This window comes from Salminus brasiliensis, chromosome 8 (assembly GCF_030463535.1).
Source record: "Salminus brasiliensis chromosome 8, fSalBra1.hap2, whole genome shotgun sequence".
NCBI classification, from domain to species: domain Eukaryota; kingdom Metazoa; phylum Chordata; class Actinopteri; order Characiformes; family Bryconidae; genus Salminus; species Salminus brasiliensis.
In genome coordinates this window covers 21,928,116-21,947,834 of record NC_132885.1, presented here as the reverse complement: position 1 = coordinate 21,947,834, position 19,719 = coordinate 21,928,116, and the positions used below count along the sequence as shown (strand labels likewise).

The 19,719-nt window shown below is 38.5% G+C and overlaps 2 protein-coding genes across 4 annotated transcripts in view; one reads left to right on the top strand and one right to left on the bottom strand.

Moving 5' to 3' along the window:
- Nucleotides 1-3,132, top strand: part of hspbap1 (hspb associated protein 1) — a 13,642-nt gene extending 10,510 nt beyond the window's left edge. For both annotated transcript variants that reach the window (XM_072686131.1, XM_072686130.1), the window contains exons 7-8: nucleotides 745-855; nucleotides 1,522-3,132. In XM_072686131.1, the coding sequence (XP_072542232.1) occupies nucleotides 745-855; nucleotides 1,522-2,034 (624 nt within the window). In that variant the 3' untranslated portion in view covers nucleotides 2,035-3,132. The remainder of the gene's footprint in view (nucleotides 1-744; nucleotides 856-1,521) is intronic.
- On the bottom strand, nucleotides 2,679-19,719 carry slc15a2 (solute carrier family 15 member 2). 2 transcript variants are annotated; one of them, XM_072686123.1, is made up of 25 exons: nucleotides 19,617-19,719; nucleotides 17,470-17,513; nucleotides 16,760-16,859; nucleotides 13,518-13,564; nucleotides 13,099-13,186; nucleotides 11,292-11,433; nucleotides 11,102-11,194; nucleotides 10,914-11,013; nucleotides 10,277-10,367; nucleotides 9,896-9,973; nucleotides 8,832-8,914; nucleotides 8,665-8,748; nucleotides 8,479-8,568; nucleotides 8,329-8,373; nucleotides 7,023-7,058; nucleotides 6,717-6,805; nucleotides 5,566-5,647; nucleotides 5,342-5,467; nucleotides 5,020-5,175; nucleotides 4,821-4,867; nucleotides 4,538-4,645; nucleotides 4,257-4,356; nucleotides 3,802-3,945; nucleotides 3,619-3,723; nucleotides 2,679-3,439 (listed from the first exon to the last, which is right to left on the bottom strand). In XM_072686123.1, the coding sequence occupies exons 3-25, from the start codon at nucleotides 16,797-16,799 to the stop codon at nucleotides 3,227-3,229; spliced, it is 2,187 nt and encodes a 728-aa protein (XP_072542224.1). In that variant the 5' UTR covers nucleotides 16,800-16,859; nucleotides 17,470-17,513; nucleotides 19,617-19,719; the 3' UTR covers nucleotides 2,679-3,226. The 2 variants fall into 2 exon arrangements, with proteins under 2 accessions (XP_072542224.1, XP_072542225.1); XM_072686124.1 differs by lacking the exons at nucleotides 16,760-16,859; nucleotides 17,470-17,513; nucleotides 19,617-19,719 and adding an exon at nucleotides 15,161-15,289.

Below are 19,719 nucleotides of genomic sequence, written 5' to 3'. Positions count from 1 at the left end.
ATGCATGTTAAACCTTACACTTTAAAATGAATTTAAATGAAATTGTAATCCTTTGCATCTTCACTCTGATGGATATCATGTTACAAAATCCACTGCAGGTTTTATCATGAGCATGTGCAGTAAAAGATATGTGCTTGGTTTATAGTGCATATCTTAATTGTCCCTTGTATTTTACTTTTTTTTTTTTTTTTACTTTAGGTCCACTTCTAACATGTGCCTCACTTAACAGGACCATTTACAGTCTATCTTTATACCTTAGAATTAGACAAGCTGTTTTTGTTCCCATGCCTTTAAGGCAGATATATGTACATTTCCTCTGCCTTAATTGGCTGCGCTGTATTGTGTCTAATTGTAAAAGCATTTTGGGCTATAAAACTGTGTCACTTTAGCACGAACAGCTGGGGCTAAACTGCTGTAGGCAGCATAGCCAGATATATGTACATGTAGGTTTTTGTGGCATACTACAGCAAACTCTTCTATTAAAAAAAGTGGAAATTTTGGTTTTCCATGATATGGACTAGGTTTTCAAAGCACAATGTGCACCGCATAAATTCCCTGAAGCAACGTCTGAATAATTCATGCAAGTGGTATATTGTCTCCAATGCTGCCTGCCACAGGCGTTTACTGCAGTCTCAAAGGAACTATCAGTTGGATCCATGTCAAAGACCTGTATAGAATGGTAAATAATGGATATGGCCTTCCAGAATGCCCTGATACTCATACAGTTGTGTTTTTTTAATGCAGGAGATCGATAATGAAGCCAGAGTAGGAGAGGCTCTTACCAAGACCATAGTGTCTGCCCTAAAGACCACGCCAAGCCTCGACAACAAGGACAACTGGCTCAACCCCACTGAGGTATTTAATTAAATATACATGAGCAACAAAATGTTCTTCATATGTCACACAAAATATTGTCTTCATAGCCAAGTTCTAAAATGCTCTAAAATGACAAAATTGACTTTACATTGGCCGCCAGCCAGTGTATGGATTTGTTAAATTCCTTCACCAGCTCACCTGTTGTATCATTAGGCACTGATTTACCAAACCAGGTGTTAGAAGATAACTATAAATAATACTAGACTCCCATGCAGTGAGCCTTAGAAATGTTTAAAGTCAACACAGTGATGTTAAATAGACATTTGGGCCTTTTAATAAGTGACTAAAGCAGATAAAAAGAAAGAATGCTGAGCACAACGCCCATCGCCTTTCAGAGGGTGTCTTGGTCATCGATTTTTGTTTTCAGTTGTGTTGGCCTTGTCCTCAATCTGTACACATGGCTGAAAATGAGGAATCTGCCTGTTGGCTCAGTCCCAGCTTTGGACAATAGCTGAAAGATTAGGAATGCAGTGCATGACAACATTGAGGAGACAGTGCCTCACGCTGTGCCACAAGCTGCACTGACCACAAATGTGGGCCTGTTTGTCTAGGATACAATTATCCACTGGCTTTCAGGGAGATGAGGTCAAACTAAAGAGCTGAAGTAAAGACTGTACCTCTGACCACTATGCCTTTGTTTTAAAGGAGGGGATAGCTTCACACGATGAGAACATGAAGTGCTTGAATCTGGCAGTAAAGGCTTTAATGGATAACAGAAGCACCCAAGCTGACGACTGCACAGAATTAGCAGGCCAATCCAGTGCCGCTGCTGTGAAACGGGATGCTGCAGGGCGTTTGAAGACCACAGCCACTGACCCAGTCCCTTCCTTCTCAGTTCCCTTCGGAACTCACCTCATTCCAGTCACGTGTGACGCAGACTGCTGTCAGAAACAAGCCACAAGCCTGAAAGAGACTCCCTTGTCTAAAGACAATGCATACTTTCCCCCTCGAAACAGAACAAAGCCCCAGCCTGCGAATACACATGAGAAAGAAGAGGTAGCCAGGATATCAGGAGAGCCAAGAGAAGATGGAAGAGATGGGGAGAAGTACAGCCATATATCCACCAATGATGTGCTGGACTGCCTGCTGCATCCTGATGTCATACGCTTGGCTACACAACTGATGATTAACAGACAAAGGGAACTTGTCCCAAAATGAACAACACATCTTTTAAATGGAATTTATTTTGAATAGAAACTTGCAGCAACTAATAAAGTAAAAAGAAGGAATTCCTCTTGCAGCTGAGAAATGTCTGGAATCAGATTTGAACTAGGAAGCCTAGGTTTATTATTCAGCTATTAATCCTAATACTTATGGGTTTTTTTTGGTAACCATCCCACATGTTCTGTTTTAGGGCCTATGGAAATGTTAATTGTGACAGTAATGTAATTATGAAAGTGAAGAAGTGTGGGAAACAGGGTCCAATGGGTTAAAATGAATGAAGTCAGAGAGATAGTATTTATCGATCTTTGAGCGATGACGTAGAAGAACCATTTTTTTGTTAGTGTGAAGAACCTTCAAATCCGTAAGAGCTGTAAGTGTAAGGACCTTTGTATCCTTATATGTCAACTTTAAAATGTTCTTCACACACAAATTTATGTAACCATAAGTGGCATCACTCAAAGAACCATATACGCCACCTGTATTGTTGTTGTGCTTAGTGCTTAGTGCTCTTCTAAGACACTTAAGTGATAGACCTGGTGCTTCAGATGCAGCCTTTCTGTGGTGGCACTGTGGTATACAGTAAAGAGACCTGCTGGGAGCTGGAGATGATTTGGGAGAAAGTCTGAACAAAACAACAATTAAGGGAATTGCTGGATTTAATTGAAGCATTTTTATGTAGACAAAGAGAAGCCGGGTACAGCATTAACTGATACATGTGTCTATGGAAATGAAAAATTAACAAGCTGATTAGTGTTAGACATATTAAGCTCAAGTTAGTCTCTGAATGGCACTCCCTTCACATTGTTGGTGGTCACAAAAACACATACACAACTTTAGAACTACTTACACAGTAAAAATTATCATACAAATGGCAGTCTCAAATGGCAGCAATATTATGTCTATATACTTACGAAGATAAAACATTCAAAGATAAATAAATCTATAAAAATTATGCAAATGATTTAGATTGAATAATGTACACAGTACTAGGTATGTTTAGAAAATCTCCCTTTAAGAAATTCTGGGTTTTTTTTTTTGTCTTTTTGCTTAATTGATACAATAAGATCCCTGAGTAACAGAGACCAGCTGAGGATCAAATAAAAGTACCGTCTGATACAATTAGCTTTGCTCTGATTTAGAGTACTTCAGTATCTTAAAAGGAAAACATCAGAAGGAGCGAGTTCTGCTACATCTTGGTTCCCTTTGGAATGTCATTCATGTACATGCTCTCCTTTTCCTTCTTGTCTTTCTTCAAGTCGTCCATGTTGTCTTCCTTTGCATCCTCTTTCAACATCTTGTCTAGGTGGTCAGGGTCCACGTAGGTGTAGAAATAGGCCATGATGGAGAAGATGATGCTGACCGCCACCAGTAAAGCAGCAAAAAGCACAAACTCTGTCCACTGCAGATGACAATACATGAAGACTATAAACACGGCAAATCTACATTCTGCCAATTTATTTGCCAATTAAAATAGAGCCTGTTTCTGTTCACTGGTTTATCTTGTTAAATGTGCACAGTAACTTATATTTATACAGTGTCAACTGCTCATACATCAAACACCCTTGCCCTTTTACTTACCTGTTCCAGCCCGGCTCCTTCTGCCACAATCAGCACAATGACATTTCCAAAAGCCACAGTCAGCAGCCAACCTGCCTGCAGCACAGACTTCATGCTGGCTGGGGCCTACAAACAACAGCGTTAACATTAGCAACTGAAGGTAAATGAACCTAACAACTGAAAACGTGCTGCAGATTGACTTACCTGTGAGTATGAGAATTCCAGACCAGTGATGGAGAACATGACCTCTCCTGCAGTGATGAGGACATACTGGGGGATCTGCCAGGCAATGTGAATGTTATTGGGTTGGACATCTACCATCTTGTTCCACATTAGGTTATCTGAATCCTGTACAGAAAGAAAAGGCAGGTGATGAGACACTCTTGCATCACTCTGTTCACTTGCCTTGGCTCCAAAGTTTGGACTTTCTTTGCTCTCAGTCTTGTAGTTTTTAAAGGCTTTAAACAATGGTAGACTAGAATAAATGTTACTTACTACTTAGCAGATACAGATCCTACAATTTACAAGACTTACATGCATTTATAAGTCACATGAAGCCAAAGAGACTGTTCTTCAAGAACACTGACCGCAGTAGCCTAAACACACCAAAGTTTGTGCAGCAAAATATTATCCACACTGAATAACAGAGTTAGGTTTACCCCTCTGAGAATGAATGTGTAGTAGGCACCATAGTCAAGAAGTCCTAGATCGGTCTGATATGTCTTCAATGTGCTCGATAAGCATGTAACATCCATGTATCTGTAACAAGAAGAACAACACAAGTTAAATCATACAATATCATATTTTCATGTCCGGTTGTACCCTATTGAGCATGAAAAAGAGAATGGGTCATGAGTTAGACTTTAGACACTCCTTTCACAAACAAGGTTGTTGTGTCGTGACTAATTAGGTGAAGACACTGGTTTGGTTAAATACTTACTGTCTTCTGTCAACATCTTTGCTTGGAGAAATCCCATAGTTGCTTGACACATCAAAATGTGTCCTGCCTAAAGTTATGTTGATGTTGTCTGTACGTGTATTAATAAATCTAAAAGAAAAAGCAACATAGAAAAAAGCAGAAGTTACCTATTTATACAGTGCAGCACATGGAATCACAATCTTAGTCTTAGCTGACTTATAACTTCACTGAAGTTAAAATGTGACTACAAACACAAATGCTAGAAAACCTGCTTATTATAGGACTCAGGGAAGCTGGATCTCACCTCAGAAATGGTTCTCCCATCTCAGATTTGGTGAAGTCATCTTTTACCTGTAAAAATAAGAATGTGATAAATGAATGTGATGAGAATGTGTTTAAGTTCACTTGTATGGCCAGTAAAAAATGTAAATGCGTTATTGAAAGTATGCTATATTATAAGTAGCACAGAGCACATCATATGCAGAAGACAGCTCTGAACTTACCAAATTGCATGTAATATCATTGTATAAGATGAGACTGTAAACAGTGCCTTCAGAGAAGTTAAGACGACATTCGTGATCGTGTCCTTGGTGGGTGACACTGACGGTGAGATTCTCGTTGATATCATTAAGTGGAAGCCTCAAATATTCCGGAGGGTCCTAATGACATGACGAAAGTTTGAGATTTTAATAATCTGCAGTGTACCGTCTGGAAACAACCTTCCTTTTTCTTAACACTACAAAAACAAAGTAATAAAATCAATAGGAAACAACTGAACACTACTTAATAAGAATAAATGTTTATAATAAATGGCTCATATCTCACATCATATGGTTTTATTGGTTCGGGGAAGAGACTGTGTCCTGGAATTTTCACAGAGACATCTCCAGCAGCGAGGTTGAGAACTTGCAGCAGGCATTCTCTGGCTGGTGGAGCCTCCACAACTGTTTTCTGCAGTGGAAAACACAATGCACCTAGAACTTAACAATTTTAAAAGATTTTGGTATGAGTCGAGTAGGGTAGATAAGCAGTTCTAGGGATTTACTTACAATGACATTGACTTCCACTACAGTCGCAGCACAGAAAGCAAGTGCGGCAAGGATCATGCCTGAAGCCATCTTCTTCAGAGGTCTGAGAGCACAAGAGAGACATGGATGCTTCACGACATGAAGGGAGCAACAGTATTTAAAAGATAGACTTAACACGTTATAGTGTGAGTTCAAAGTCAGGGATGATCCAAATATCTGTAAGGTGCTAGATTAGACTGTTTAATGGCAGCATTCAAGCTGTCAGAATCAAAGAAACACAAAAAGAACATGGATTTACGCATTAATCATGGTTATGAAGTCAGTCAGTGGGCTTTTAGGAATTCCTTCGAAAATACGTGGACTGTGCCGGGAAACCGACTAGTTTAACTGAACTCTACAAATTCTGCTAAGAAAAGCAATCAAACATCCAACCAGAATGCTGCTGATGGCTACCAAAACATCTGGTCAAGATGCAGCTTGCTTAGGGGCCCCATGCTGATTTCCCCTCAAGCCTACGCCTGGCATTAGGCATGGTGCCAAAAGGTTCATGTCCTATTGGCACAACAGAGCCCTAGTCTATTGGCAGTACTTTTCTAAAGAAACTAGATGACAAGCTGTGTGTGTGCATTTGCACATCTGTATCAGCAATGGGTGAAACCTGAAGTAGCTACATTCATTAAAAGAATAGGTGTGCACAAACATTTGGACATATAGTGCATTTTTATTATGAAATTGTTTCCAGACTATTAGTCCTTAGTATTGGCACCTATGGCTATAATGTCTCAGAATTGACTGAAAGTATGGACAGCACGGGTTTGTAGAACTTTGTGTGCCTTGTTAAGCCGGCTCAAACAGAATAATAATATAAGCTAATATAAATAACATATAATATAAAATAAATAATATAATATAATAATAGCTAAATATGAACCAATACATAAAGCCACCAGATCCTGTACATACTCCTGCATATGAAGGTAAAATGACTTTTTGGTCTTCACTCATTGATTGTGTAAGAAGCACCTCATTTACAGTACACATTATATAACCAGTGACACTTAGGTCCATGTACTGTTTTCCACTCAGCTAGACAATATGTCTGTACTTCGATTCCTGTTAAAACTTTATTGTGCTTCACATTCCACACACAGGTCTCTTCTGGCTGCACTTACGTGAGCTTGATCCGACAGAGGCCGATGAGAGGGTACACACCCATGTCGAAAATAGGGACGAACACCAGAATCAGCAAAGCATTTAGCATCTTAACAAAAGGAAAAAGACAATTAGTGTTCATGCACGCACACACACAGAGCTTAATAGCCATCATGATCCGAAAATCATAAAAATGTACTGCTAATAAAACAGATGACACAACATTTTGTGGGTTGAGTTTCTTAGTAACATCAGTCATAAAAACGTGTAGTGTCTATCAGCTGTGGAGCAATAGATGGGAAGATGTGTGCGTGTGTAGATTGTACCTGCATATGATCAGGCTTTATTACGAAGGCCCCACCCTGTAAAACACAAAATAGATTATTTACCTGATTGATTGTTATCTAGTCCACAGAATCTCCCGCTACGATAAGATAAAAAATTATATTTTATCTATCAAAGTGTCTTGAACATCATTTACAATGCAATCCCACAGCATTAATCCAGTGTCTATAAAACATTTCAGCAGCATAAGCACACTCTTCAGTGCTGAACACTGCAGTTTATGACACTGCAACATTGATAAATACTGTAAATACTGCAATATACAGGAATTTTCACCAGATTATACCAGAACTCAGTGATCCAACATAGCATGACATTGATGATGCATTCAGGTTATCCAAGACTGGAGTAAAATAAATGCTACAGTGCAGATATAATCTGAATGATGAATTTTTCTTTTGTATTAAGCTGCAAAAAAGTTTGCACCTGACATTGCCTGTCCTTCAATGTGACTACTGCGCATACTGCGATGGCCATGCTAAAATGAGATATTGAGCAGCTCTAGTTTATTTAATGAAGAGATCCAATCATGTATTACTTTTTACTGGAGTGAAAATGCATACAACAATACACTGAATTTTTATATTATTTTTATATTTTATATATTTTTATATTGAGTTTCCCTCAAAATTAAATAGCAGTAATTAGTGGCATAGCTGCTATCAATTCTGCTATATAGCATAAAATAGATACTGTGAATCATCCATACGTAGAACTGATATGCTAAATGTATTTAAAACAGAAACTCAGTAACTAATGGTCAGCCTGTAATAAAAAATAGCATATATACACACACATTACTATACTCTCTAATAAGTCTAATTTATGAAAAATAGTATATGAATAACTAGAACAAAATCTATAAATAAAAACATCTGAAGTGTGGAAAACCATATCCACACCCAAGTTTTCATTTTGGTCTTTCCAATCAATCAACAGTCCTCCATTTGGAGCATTGCTACTTCTCACCTAACAAAGGTACAGCTAACAGCAATGTTGCTGAAACACTTCTATCATTACATCATTAAAACAATGTCAGACTTCTGTGGTATCTGAGATGATTTCATTTCATGTTTGCACTCTGTGGAAAACACTTCACTGCAGTAAAAGCAATGACTGCCATTCATCCCTGTGGGCACAAACAACACACTAAACCACAGAGTCATACTACAAAATACAGAGCATGATGATGTGCACATACATTCAAGCCACAACTGAAATGAATGCTTAACTTCAACACAAACCATATGAAATTACCACCTGTAGTATTTATTAAAGTGGACTTACAAAATCCAGGTTCATCCTGGTGGCCTGGAGAGTCCAGCGAGACCCCTGGCATCAAACAAACCAAAGCAAAGTGAAAAGTAGGAACAAAGGCTTTCAGGCACTGTAACAAGTAGGATGTAGTAGTTTATAATATAGGAATTAAACTTTTACCTGCTGATCAAAGAGAGCCCAAAACATAGGTAACGGGATGTAGAGCAACAGCACCCTCAGCACCATTTTGATCTCCTCAATGACACGTTTCTGGAAAGAAGTAGATCAGAACAGAACACCTGAGTACAATGTGTTTAGAAATCCACTGTTGACGTTACAATGGTTTCCAGGTTTCTTCATTCATACCGAATACTTCTCCTCTGCCCAGTCTAGCCAGTGCTCTCGTTTTGGGCTGTTCTTGGGCCTCCTCCACCGATTGCGTATGGCAAACTGACCAATTCAAAGGAAGGGAGTAGAGATTAACTGAGGGTACATGTTATTGCATTGTTTCCTTGTTTGTTTTGTTTACTTACCGAAATGCATTTGCAGACAGTCAACAGGACATTTCCTTCAGGTGGAGTCTTTTTATACAGCCCGCTGCCAGAAATGAAAACCACTAGAGAAAGAAAAACAAGCTGTGAGTGGACACAAAACTAGAGGTTAAAGCATTCAGTCGGCATAACTTTTACACTCCATTGTAAATAGTAACTCAAACATCTGGTACCAGTATGGACTTAGATGTTTTTTTTTTTAGTCAAAATGAAGTTACATAGGGCACTGCAATTCAATGGTTTGATCAAATGTTTTTATTTTGAAAATAAATAACCAATCATAGAAAAAGACATACGGCAGGAGTGTTCATTACAATTACTGTACATGATTTGCCACTTATCACTACATACTAGATATGCAGTCCCCAATAACTTTGAGAGTACAAAGTGTTTATAACATTAAAATCACTGAGACAATCATGGCTTCTGGTTCCATGGATCCTGAACTCAAAATGTACTTTTATGTGTGCATAAAAGCACAATGGTGCTGAGTTTGTGCTAAACATAAAAGCATATGTACGTTAGAATCAATGTTTTTGCAGGTAGGTCAGATATTTAAAAATGTCTTCAGAAGGAACTACATCAGAAGTGGCTGACAAGCCTCAGACTCCAGAAAGTTAACTGGACGGGATAAACATTAGGCTAAAGGCTTTGAATATTCGGAAGGCAGCTTGGAATAAGACCAATAAGTCATTTCTATTATGCCTCTGAGTTCTTTTCTTTGTACCCAGGCTGCCTTTGCTTCATGAGTTTAATGTTTTTCCAAAGCTGTTTATGTGGAATGAGAACTGAGGACACCGTCTTTACAGTCTAAACATATTGCTGACCGAGGCTGAATCTCCACTCCTTTTGATCTGTATGGGCTTTACGGTTCAGGCTATTTAAACTTACTGCCTTTTCCAACTCGAGAGCTCAGAGTTGTCTATGGAGGCAGCCGAGCACAATGGGACGCTTGTGTTACGCTGTTTATTCATCAGTGCTGCTGCTCGCAGAACCTGTATGATATAAACTGTATGACTTTGATAAAAACCAGGAGCTGCACTCACCCAGAGCAACGACCATCAAAGCTGCAGGGACCCCAAATGCCAGAGCGTAGCAACCACTCCCAAAACACTGCACATCATCTGTGTAGAAAGCTTGTATTCAGTCCTGTGGCCACTCACAAAATATTAATCTTAAGTTAAATGCATAACGGATACAATAAATGTGCAACTACAGGGCTAAAACCTAAAGGTCTAAAACTCCATTTACAATGTGTGAACCTTTTCACTTTCCACTTAAACATTGCCCTAAAAGATTTCACACAGTTTACTTAAGGTAAAGGAAATTCTGCCCTTGATGTTCTGTGAAAGGAACCACTGGCACTTTCAAGTCAAGTACACTGTAAAACGCTAACGGTTAACACGGTAAAAATGACTGAGACTGACCTCTGAGAATGGGTGTGATGATAGTGGACAGTACACTTCCAGCATTGATTGACATGTAGAAGATAGAGAAGAACTTTCTCCTCTCATCTACCTGAAATGAAACACATCAACAAATACACTGATTATAAAGAAGTTAACAAAGAAATATGTATCAAATGTGTGTTTTTGTACATTTTTTATATAGTTTTTTAGGTGTAGTATTGGCAACATAGCAAAATAAAATATTTAAAATATTTGAAAACTTAAACCCATTCACCTAAAAATGTAGATGTATTGATGTAAGAAAGCTTGATTTTTACATCAATACATCTATATTTTACACATGCACTCATGCTGAGCTAATCATTTTTTATTTTCTTTCATTGAAAAATACAGTCTCTTTACATTGTTTAACACTGCTTTACATATGGGCTGCAGGTTATCTTGTAAATATCAAGATAAACAGAAACAATTACCTGGAAACATACTGTCACATTAAAATGTAACTATTTAGTTCCATGCTGTTTGGTGGTTGCTTTTACAAGTTGCTCTTGGCAGCACTGAGATGAGGACATGACTCTACTAGCTCAGCATGAATGCATGTGACTAGTTGTACAGTGACCATGACTGTGGTGTTAACCCATTATGATTCACTCACATGCTCCTCGTCAAACTGATCTCCACCAAAGGCAGCGACACAAGGCTTGATTCCTCCAGTCCCGAACGCGATCAAGACCAAGCCCAACACGGACAGAATTCTAGGACAAGGTGAAGCGCATCATCAGCTGCTGACACGTTCATGTGATACAAAACACAAATGATATAAATCACACACATCCAACTTACACGTGTACAGTGCTGTCTCCTACGTCTGGAATGGCACCAACAGACTTTATCACATGACCAATGACATATATGATGGAGAGATAGATGATGGTTCTGTGAAAAGAACACAAAGACCAATTCTGAGATCAGTTCTAACTCTTACTTTGCCTAATAATGAAGTACAAAAGTGGGTAGCTCCATTAGAACCTACTTGAACTTTCCCAGCCAGGAGTCTGCTATGATGGCCCCTATAATGGGAGTAAAGTAGCACAGGCCAGAGAATGCATGGTACACAGCTGTGGAGAGATTCTTGTTCCAATGTAGGTAGTTGATGAAGTAGAGTGTGAGCACCGCTAGACGAAAAGGAAGAAGAATGTAACGCTGTACTTTTGCATATGAAATATTTTTGCATTTTTTGAAGCACAGAATTATGTAGCTTTGTGTTTACTTGCTCAAGCAACTTCAACTGCATTCTGTGAATCAGCTGCATATAAATACTGCATAAAACTATTCAGATTTCTTATATTATGGCATGTTATGCCATTATGCTTATGTAGATGTTTAGAATATAGATGTTTAATAAAAATTAAAAAGTTAAAACAGTGGCATGCAAAGGTTTGGGAACCCTGGTTTAAACTGTTACTGTGAGTGGATAAGTGAGTGGAAGATGAACGACTCTCCAAAAGGCATATAGTTGAGGTAATACATTCTCTTTAGTATTTTAAGTAAGATGACTGTATTGTTTCGACTTATTTATAAAATCAGCAGCCAGGGGTCTTCTAAGCAGCTGCCTAGAAATCTGAAAATCCCAACTAGTGCCCCAAAAGCAGAAGACTAAAGGCAGTTACACTTTATGGACAAAAGTACTGGGACACACCTCTTAATAACTGAATTCAGGTGTTGTATTCATTCAGGATTCTATAAAATCAAGCACCTAGCCATGCAGTCTGCCTTTACACACATTAGTAAAAGAATGGGCTCACTGAATTCCAGCATGGTGCTGTAATAGGATGCCACACTGCAACAAGTCAGATGAGAAAATTCCTTTCCTCCTAGTTATTTCACCATCAGCTGTGAGTGGGATAATTGAACAGCAGCAGCATTAAGGAACCACAGCAACACAGCCGCAAAGTGGCAGACCACATAAGTGTACAGAGCAAGCTTGCCAAGTGCTGAAGAACACAGTGCACAAAAGCCACCAACGCTCTGCTGACGCAATAACTGCAGAGTTCCAGGCCTACTATTAAAGCTGCAAGGGGGGCAACTCCATATTAATGCTCAGGGATTTAGAAGGGGTGTCAAAAAATAATAATACTCCTGTGGGTGTAATGTGTAGGTGTCCAAAAACTTTTGTCTATATGGTGTAGCATTCATAGGCCAATGTTATATCAAAATGGCAGCTAGCAGGAAATAAGAAAGGCCAAGCTGGGGCCTGCAAAATACTTTCGGGAAGGTTTAGCAGACTGTGAAGTGATGGTGCACTGGCCTTCTTGGTAGTGACTCTTGCACAAATATGACCTTCATGGAGGAGTCGTCAGAAATTCAGCATCAGAAGTTGTCAAAGGAATGTCTAAATAAGATGTATTTTGGAAACAAGTCCTGTGGACTGAAGAAGTGAAAGCAGAACCATGACAATGCATGGTGCCCAAACATTTGCTTTAGTCCTTTTCCTTTTTATGTTAAATTGGCGCTTGGAAAAATGGAAAATAAAAATATTAAAGAAATGTTTAATTTTTTTACTTCGTGCTTTCTGGAAATCAGGTCATCTTTTACTCACTTAGCAATTCACAGTAAACAGTAAACCACATTTTGCCTGCCACTGTATGTATAAACTGTATATTTAATAACTCTCAAAAAGCTGATATATGACACAAGTCAGTCAAGTCATCTGAGTGGAAAGAGAGCCAGAGTCCTTTCTGTTGTTTGAATGGTACTGGCCACAGTGATAGCTATGGTTATCTACACTTTACTCTCATTAAGACTCTGTGACATGCACAGGATTTATGCTCCATCATTACCTTTCATGCCATAGTAGGAGAATCGCTCGCAGAACTCATTGACTACAATGAAGCCAATGCTGACTGGGTAGTTGGTCCCACATATTTTCTATAAGCACAAAAGGAAGGTTCTCTTTAGACTGGATTACTCACAGGCAGTTTTCCACACTCATCATCAAACTCATACATTTCTGTTATCAGAGAGAAGCTTTATAACACTGCTTTATTAAAAGCCAAAGGTCACGCAGACCAGTCCCACCCCATGATTTCATTACTCTGTCATGTGGTACGTTTCCTCATTTAGCTGTTGTGGTTCATTTATCAGTCTCCTTCATGCATGTTTTCTTTAATGTAACTGCTGGGAATGCATTTCAAATACTGGTCCTTCAACAGAAAACTATTTGTGCACTGTGAGATAAATGACAAATATAACATCTTACCGGTGAGCGCGGCTTTTTACCAGTCTGGCTCATCTCTGTGTCATTATCTGAAAGATAACAAAAGCATTGATCAAACGTAGACATTGTGACTAGATGCACCTAGATTTGCATAATGGAGAAATGGAACCACATTTATTTACAGACGATTATAGTCAACCTCATTGTGGTGCGTCAATGTGTTTGTTTAGTCTTATTTTTGGAAAATAATATATATATATATATATATATATATATATATATATATATATATATATATATATATATATATATATGGGCTTTTTTGTTTGTTTGTTTTTTTACAAAAAACAAATACATTTACAGCAATTAACAATTCAGTAAAATGAAAAACCCACACACTGTAGCACATAAACATTCCCAAAATCTATACAACCATTTTTTATAACTATATCTGCTGATACCGATATTATTCCGATATCAACGTGCATCTGTAGCAATGATGACTCAAGTAAAAGTACCAGTTCTAAAAAAATAAAATAAGTCACCAGTATAACAGAATGAAATGAATGTCAAGAAGGAATTATGAAATAAATGTGTCTAAAATATAAATATTAAATGTAAAAGCATCTTTCCTCACAAATATACTTCTCAGTATAAATATACTTCTCAGAAAAATCTCAGCAAAGTACAAATCGCTCAAAAATATTTATGGGTACACGTATCTGAGAAAACAGAAACAGAAATTCCATCTCTGAACACAAATGATCTTCCATAATAAGCCCAACTAGGACTGGGCGAGATGGGAATAAATACTATATCATGATATTGAAAAACTTTAAAACATGATAGTTTACACAATCCGTATAAATCACAGACTAAAAACATCAGTAACGACAGATTCTTATAAACCACTATTCACATGCTCTCCGGTACGGAATAGGGTCAATTTTATTCATTCATACATCTGCTGCACTTCATCTAATTGAACCAGTCTAATCCCACTGTCTGTAATGCAACCTGCAGCTGATCAGTGTTTATTAGGCACTAACAGTATCCTCGATATGCTTAGGAAAACATACGGTTATCACGATAACAACATTTATCACGATACGATACAATATCGTCGTATTGCCCAGCCCTAACCCCAACTGTTTTAGTGAGCTACAGCACATTTCCAGTTAGACACGGTTAGGATCGTGGACTTCTAGCACACGAAGGCAAGAGTGTCTCCTGGCTTTTTCTTCCACTGCAGTTGTGTCAGTCAGTAACTCATGGAGTGCCATGGAGGATGTGGCCCATATGTGGTGCGGTAACAGGACACGTCTGTCCCCTGGGCACTTTTCTTTTCTGTCTTTAACACCAACACACACTCATTCCTACCCCTGGCTTAGCAGTTGCAGAGTGATGGACACGCTGGAAATCTGTGCCATTTAAACCACGTTTTCCTAAAAAAAAAAACAAGCTGAACCACATGGAGGACACCGTTAACTAGCGTAGCACTAGTGTAGCGCTTCTGTATCGAGCGTAAAGACAGAAATCTGCAGGGGGTTCTGTTCTCCTCTGAGGAACACAGTGTGGTAAAAGCGTGGTGCCGCAGAGGCAGTGGTTAATGTAAGGTTAGCGTTCATTAGAGCTCTAAAATCATCACTCAGCCACGTGTTCTCGCTGAAACGCAGCAACTTTACCCTTAGCGTTGCCCATATCTGCTCCTGCAGTCCTGCTGTCAGTTAGCCGCGTAGCTCTGCACTTCTTGAGCCTCGACCAAGTCCGTCCTCTTCTCCACTCCTCTCCTCTCCTCTCCAAACACAGACTCTCCTCTTATAACTGTTAGCAGGTTAACCCTCCCTCGTTAATCTTTTTCTGCTTTGCCGACACTTCACTCGCCTCCAACTGACTCGACTCAGTGTCACAGAGTCCTCAGCAGAGTCACCCCCAAATCTCACTCCCTCACAGGCAGTGTGTGACTCTGAGTTGTCGGGGGGACACAGAAACTCCCACTGCTGATTTGTCCGGTTCACTCCTATGATTGAAGGCTTTTCTTTGTTTAGTAACTACAAAAGACTCATAAGACTTAATAAGTAATAGTGTATAACATTTAATATATAATATCATAATTGCTGCATTAGAAAAATAAAAAATAAAATAAGGAAATACATTTACTGTATACACAATTCCCTATTAGTCCCTATCATTTACTGCTGCTGGTCTGCTGCTGCCTGGCCTTCATACCTCTGCTTAAGACAAATGCTCAACTGGTGCTGGCTGACCATGGATGACCATGGCTGACCTTCATACTTGTGTTCGAAGCACATCAAATGCTGCTTTGTATTGGTGATAAGCATATCAACTTCCATTGACAGTGACCCGGAGACCAGCATTCAAGCGTCACATTACAGTGTCGTCCTGCAAAACCCCTGTATCTCCAAAACTGTAAAGAAGATTGAAAAAAAGTCCAGACAGTTAGACTGTCTACATGGTAGCCATAAGCACTGTTTTACAATTTGCAGTGCTCCAGCCACACTGTCAAAGGTAAAGGAGGTTCCTTGAGGAACGTAAGGGATTCTTCCATTTGAAACTGTGGAGGAACCCCTTCAAGAAAAAAAACATTTTAGAAGAAAAAGATTAATTGAAGGTTCCTCAAAGTACCTTTAGAGATCCCATCACAGTTTCAAATAGAAGAACATCCAAAAGTTCCCTAAGGAACCTTTAACAGTGTGGCTGGAGCACTGCACATTGTGAAATGTGTTTTTATGTAAGTCTGCGGTTATCACATAGACAGTCTAGCTTCAAGGGGAAGGAGAACTTTGTCTTTTGCTTGGGAAAATCTTGGGAAAAATAAATAAAGATAAAGTAACTGAAGTAAGATTTCATGTACATTTTTTTACCTGTACTTTAAAAGTAAAGCCTCCCTCTTTGGTTCTAGTCTATGAAATATAGTACAAAAACTGACTTTAAACTGTGTAATTGTGCTTGCAGTCTGCAGTACTGATTATACACATTCATATCAGAATATTATGACCACCCTTGGTTTGGAATGAACTCTGCAGGGTTGGTCACAGATGCCGCATGACAGGGTTTGTTGCACTAATAAATAAGCGAGCACACCAGTCAGTTGTAGCAGAGTGTAAATATAATAGGATGCTGTTGAAGCTGCTTTGGTGAAGCTGCATGAAAACCTCTTATGAGAACTGTGTAATGCTGGGTGACCCCAGTCATATTTGTGTGAAATCCTGTAATATTAGTCATGTTCACATGTTTCTTTCAGTTCAGATGAGATTCTGTACCTCTCAGGTTGTCAACAAATGCTTGTGTAGAGCTGTCCATGAGGGTGCGCTGAAAGTGGTGTAAAAGAAAATACACTCCTTCACTGTAGGGGAAGCTCCGCTACAAAACAAATAGAAATTCTAGCATGATGCTGCTGAAACCTGACAAAAAGCAATTGTTGTACATTTACCTTTTAGACAAATGAATTTTGATGAGGGAGCATAACCTCCTGTACACTCCCATAAAAGAGTCAAGCAAAGTCAAAGCTGGATGGAGTGCCACAGTTTTTTTCTTTGCCGTAATAATTGATTGAGCATAGAAATGCCAGATTGTTTTGTGATGGTCTTAGAAAGGTAGTAAATGATACATCATTTACTGAATTGGTGGCAGTAAAGCAATACTGTGTTAATCCTGCCTCCATATACAGGACCTTTGTAACTTTCTGAAGATTGGGAATAAAAAATATGGGTAGAAGGGAGTGGTGTCCAAACGTAATGTCCTCCACTGAATAGTAATGAAGTACAGTCTTAGAACCTTGCTCCTGCAAGGCATTTAAACCTGTACACCAGTTTTTTATTTGACATTGACTTTCCTCACCAAGTTTAGAGTTGATCATATTGAAATAAGGACTTCATTTCATAATTATATATTTTTACAGTCGATTTGGTATCTGTCAAATAAAATTCACATCCCTGCTTATCAGCAAATTCTTTATATAACAGTCCCTTACTTTTATAGGAATTCTGTGGGCTTGTTAAATCAGATGATCTTGACCTGCTGGTAAAAGAAGAAGGGTTTTATAAGTATAAGTTTATATAAGTACAGCAGATGTTTTCTTACAATGATGACATCATTCAGTAAAATCTTGTAAATTGTAAATGTACGTAAATGTGCAACTTCTGTAAAGGTATAGTTTAGGTTGGTGATAAAGAGTATCCTCCTTCATCATCGTGGGCCTTAATGGAGTTGTGTTACCAAGCGAGCTTTTCTTAAAATAGAAAAATGAGTTTTCATGTAGTTTCATACATAACAAATTTCACATAATTTGAATCTGACAGTTGTTCTTTACAGTATATCAGAATCATATGATGAATACAAATGCTCCAAAATGACTTTAAAAAGGTTGCCATTTTGACCATTTTTTATTTTGTTATTATTGAATTTTTCTCCCAATTGGTGTATTTCATAACTCCCCTAGCACTCTGACACTCAGACAGGTAAGTCTCCTCCGATACTTGTGAGGCCAGCCACCGCCTCTTAGTAAAGTGGAGACCACTGTCCATGAGGAACGCTGCCAGAAGCTGGTGTCTATGCAGCACATTTCCAGCAGGTCATAACAGCAAAAGGGTTCCACTAAGTACTAAAGACGCTTGTCATGAAGGGGTTGAGTAATCCTGAGGCTGCAGTAATCAGTAGGCATTACTGTAGGTGTTGACGTTGGATAAAGCACTTGTTCTATGAAATGTGTTGAGATATTTAAATTGGTCTTGTTTGATTGGTTTATTGCAAACAGCTGGATGTTTGTAAGGTTTGCTAATATAAACCTAATTTGCACTGGGGGCTGAATAATTCTGATTATTCTAAACTTTTTTCTCCTACTTCTACTTTTACTTCATGTTTTGGATGAGTTTAATACTTTTACTCTGTTCATTTTTTTATGTAAAAGTAAAGCACGGTTACTCGATACATTTATGAAGATGGTACGAATCATTTCAAACCCACATTATCACCACCAGAGCGGTACATGGCCCTGTCACCGGGTTTGATGAAGCCGCCTCAACATTGAGCAGAACAAGCAATCAAGCTTGCTGCTGCAGTGAGAACACTAACACTAGAGCTCTGTTAGTTTATTCAGAGATTAAAGAAGCACCAGAAGAAACACCATCTTCACCACCTTCAAATACTGTATGTGGCTGAATGGACTGAGATCTTTTAGCTGTAGTTTAGTTTACAGAGAGTTAAGCTCCATGTTTTAAGCTGCTCTCCTCACTGGTTTTTACTTATGAAACACTGGTATGTGGCAGGTTGAGTCAATTCCGTTCAGCCTTACTTTTGGGCGAGTTTGTTTAGAGAGTTAACTGAAGATTCATGTTCATGAACTCTGTCTAGTACATTCCTGTCCTTGTACTACAGCCAGAGCAAGGGTGACGGTCCTTAAGTCAGAGCATTTGAAATAATATAAACAATGATATTCAGACTTTTGACTGCTTTCTGTAATAACTACATCACACAATACTTGTACTTTTACTTTTAGTACTAAAGTAGTACATTTTAGAATAAACTACTTGCAATATTTAGGTACAAAAATGTTGAATACTTTAGTACTTTCACTTAAGTATGGAGCTTAAAGACACTTCTACTTCTACTTAAGTCAGTCTTTTAATAGAGCACTTGTACTTTTACTCAAGTCTGGGTCTCTAGTACTTTATACACGTCTGAATACAGGACAGGCAATTACAACTGAGCTCATTATATTTATCTTTCTTAAAGGCACAGTAACAGAATCAGTCTGGCTAATTCTGAGGGATAAAGAGACGTTGGAAAATAATCATGTAAAAATGAATCATGCATAAAAAACACACAAACAATATAAGAATGTACAGCCCTGTCATATAATATATGAAGTTATTATTAATCACTACTCATATAATTTTTAGGACTGTAAATGGAATATATGCCTCATAATTGCCTTAATTTATATGTTATATAATCTTAATTTATTCCATGGCGATGAGTAGGCTGTGACAGAATGGGTAGGTGGAATGTAGTTTCAGGCTGAAGATGGGATGGTTCTGAATAATCTGTTGCAAATGGTGTGATTTATTAACAAGGTGAAAACACACAGAAAAACACAAAAACACAGGTTAAAATATTGACCTCACTCAGTGGCAGCACAGGTAAGATTGAGGAGTCCATACTTGCTAGCTCAACTTTATAGCCTTCCTATCCTCAGTCTCCTCGCGATCTGCGGTGAGTATCC

What these genes read in the sequence shown, in the direction of transcription:
- slc15a2 (XM_072686123.1), bottom strand. Translation starts at nt 16,799, where the DNA reads ATGGACAGCTCTACACAAGCATTTGTTGACAACCTGAGAG. An exon ending in GGGCTCTCTTTGATCAGCAG is followed by an intron (nt 8,374 to 8,478) that starts GTAAAAGTTTAA and finishes GTTTGATGCCAG; the next exon opens with GGGTCTCGCTGGACTCTCCA. An exon ending in TGGAATTCTCATACTCACAG is followed by an intron (nt 3,724 to 3,801) that starts GTAAGTCAATCT and finishes TGTTGTTTGTAG; the next exon opens with GCCCCAGCCAGCATGAAGTC.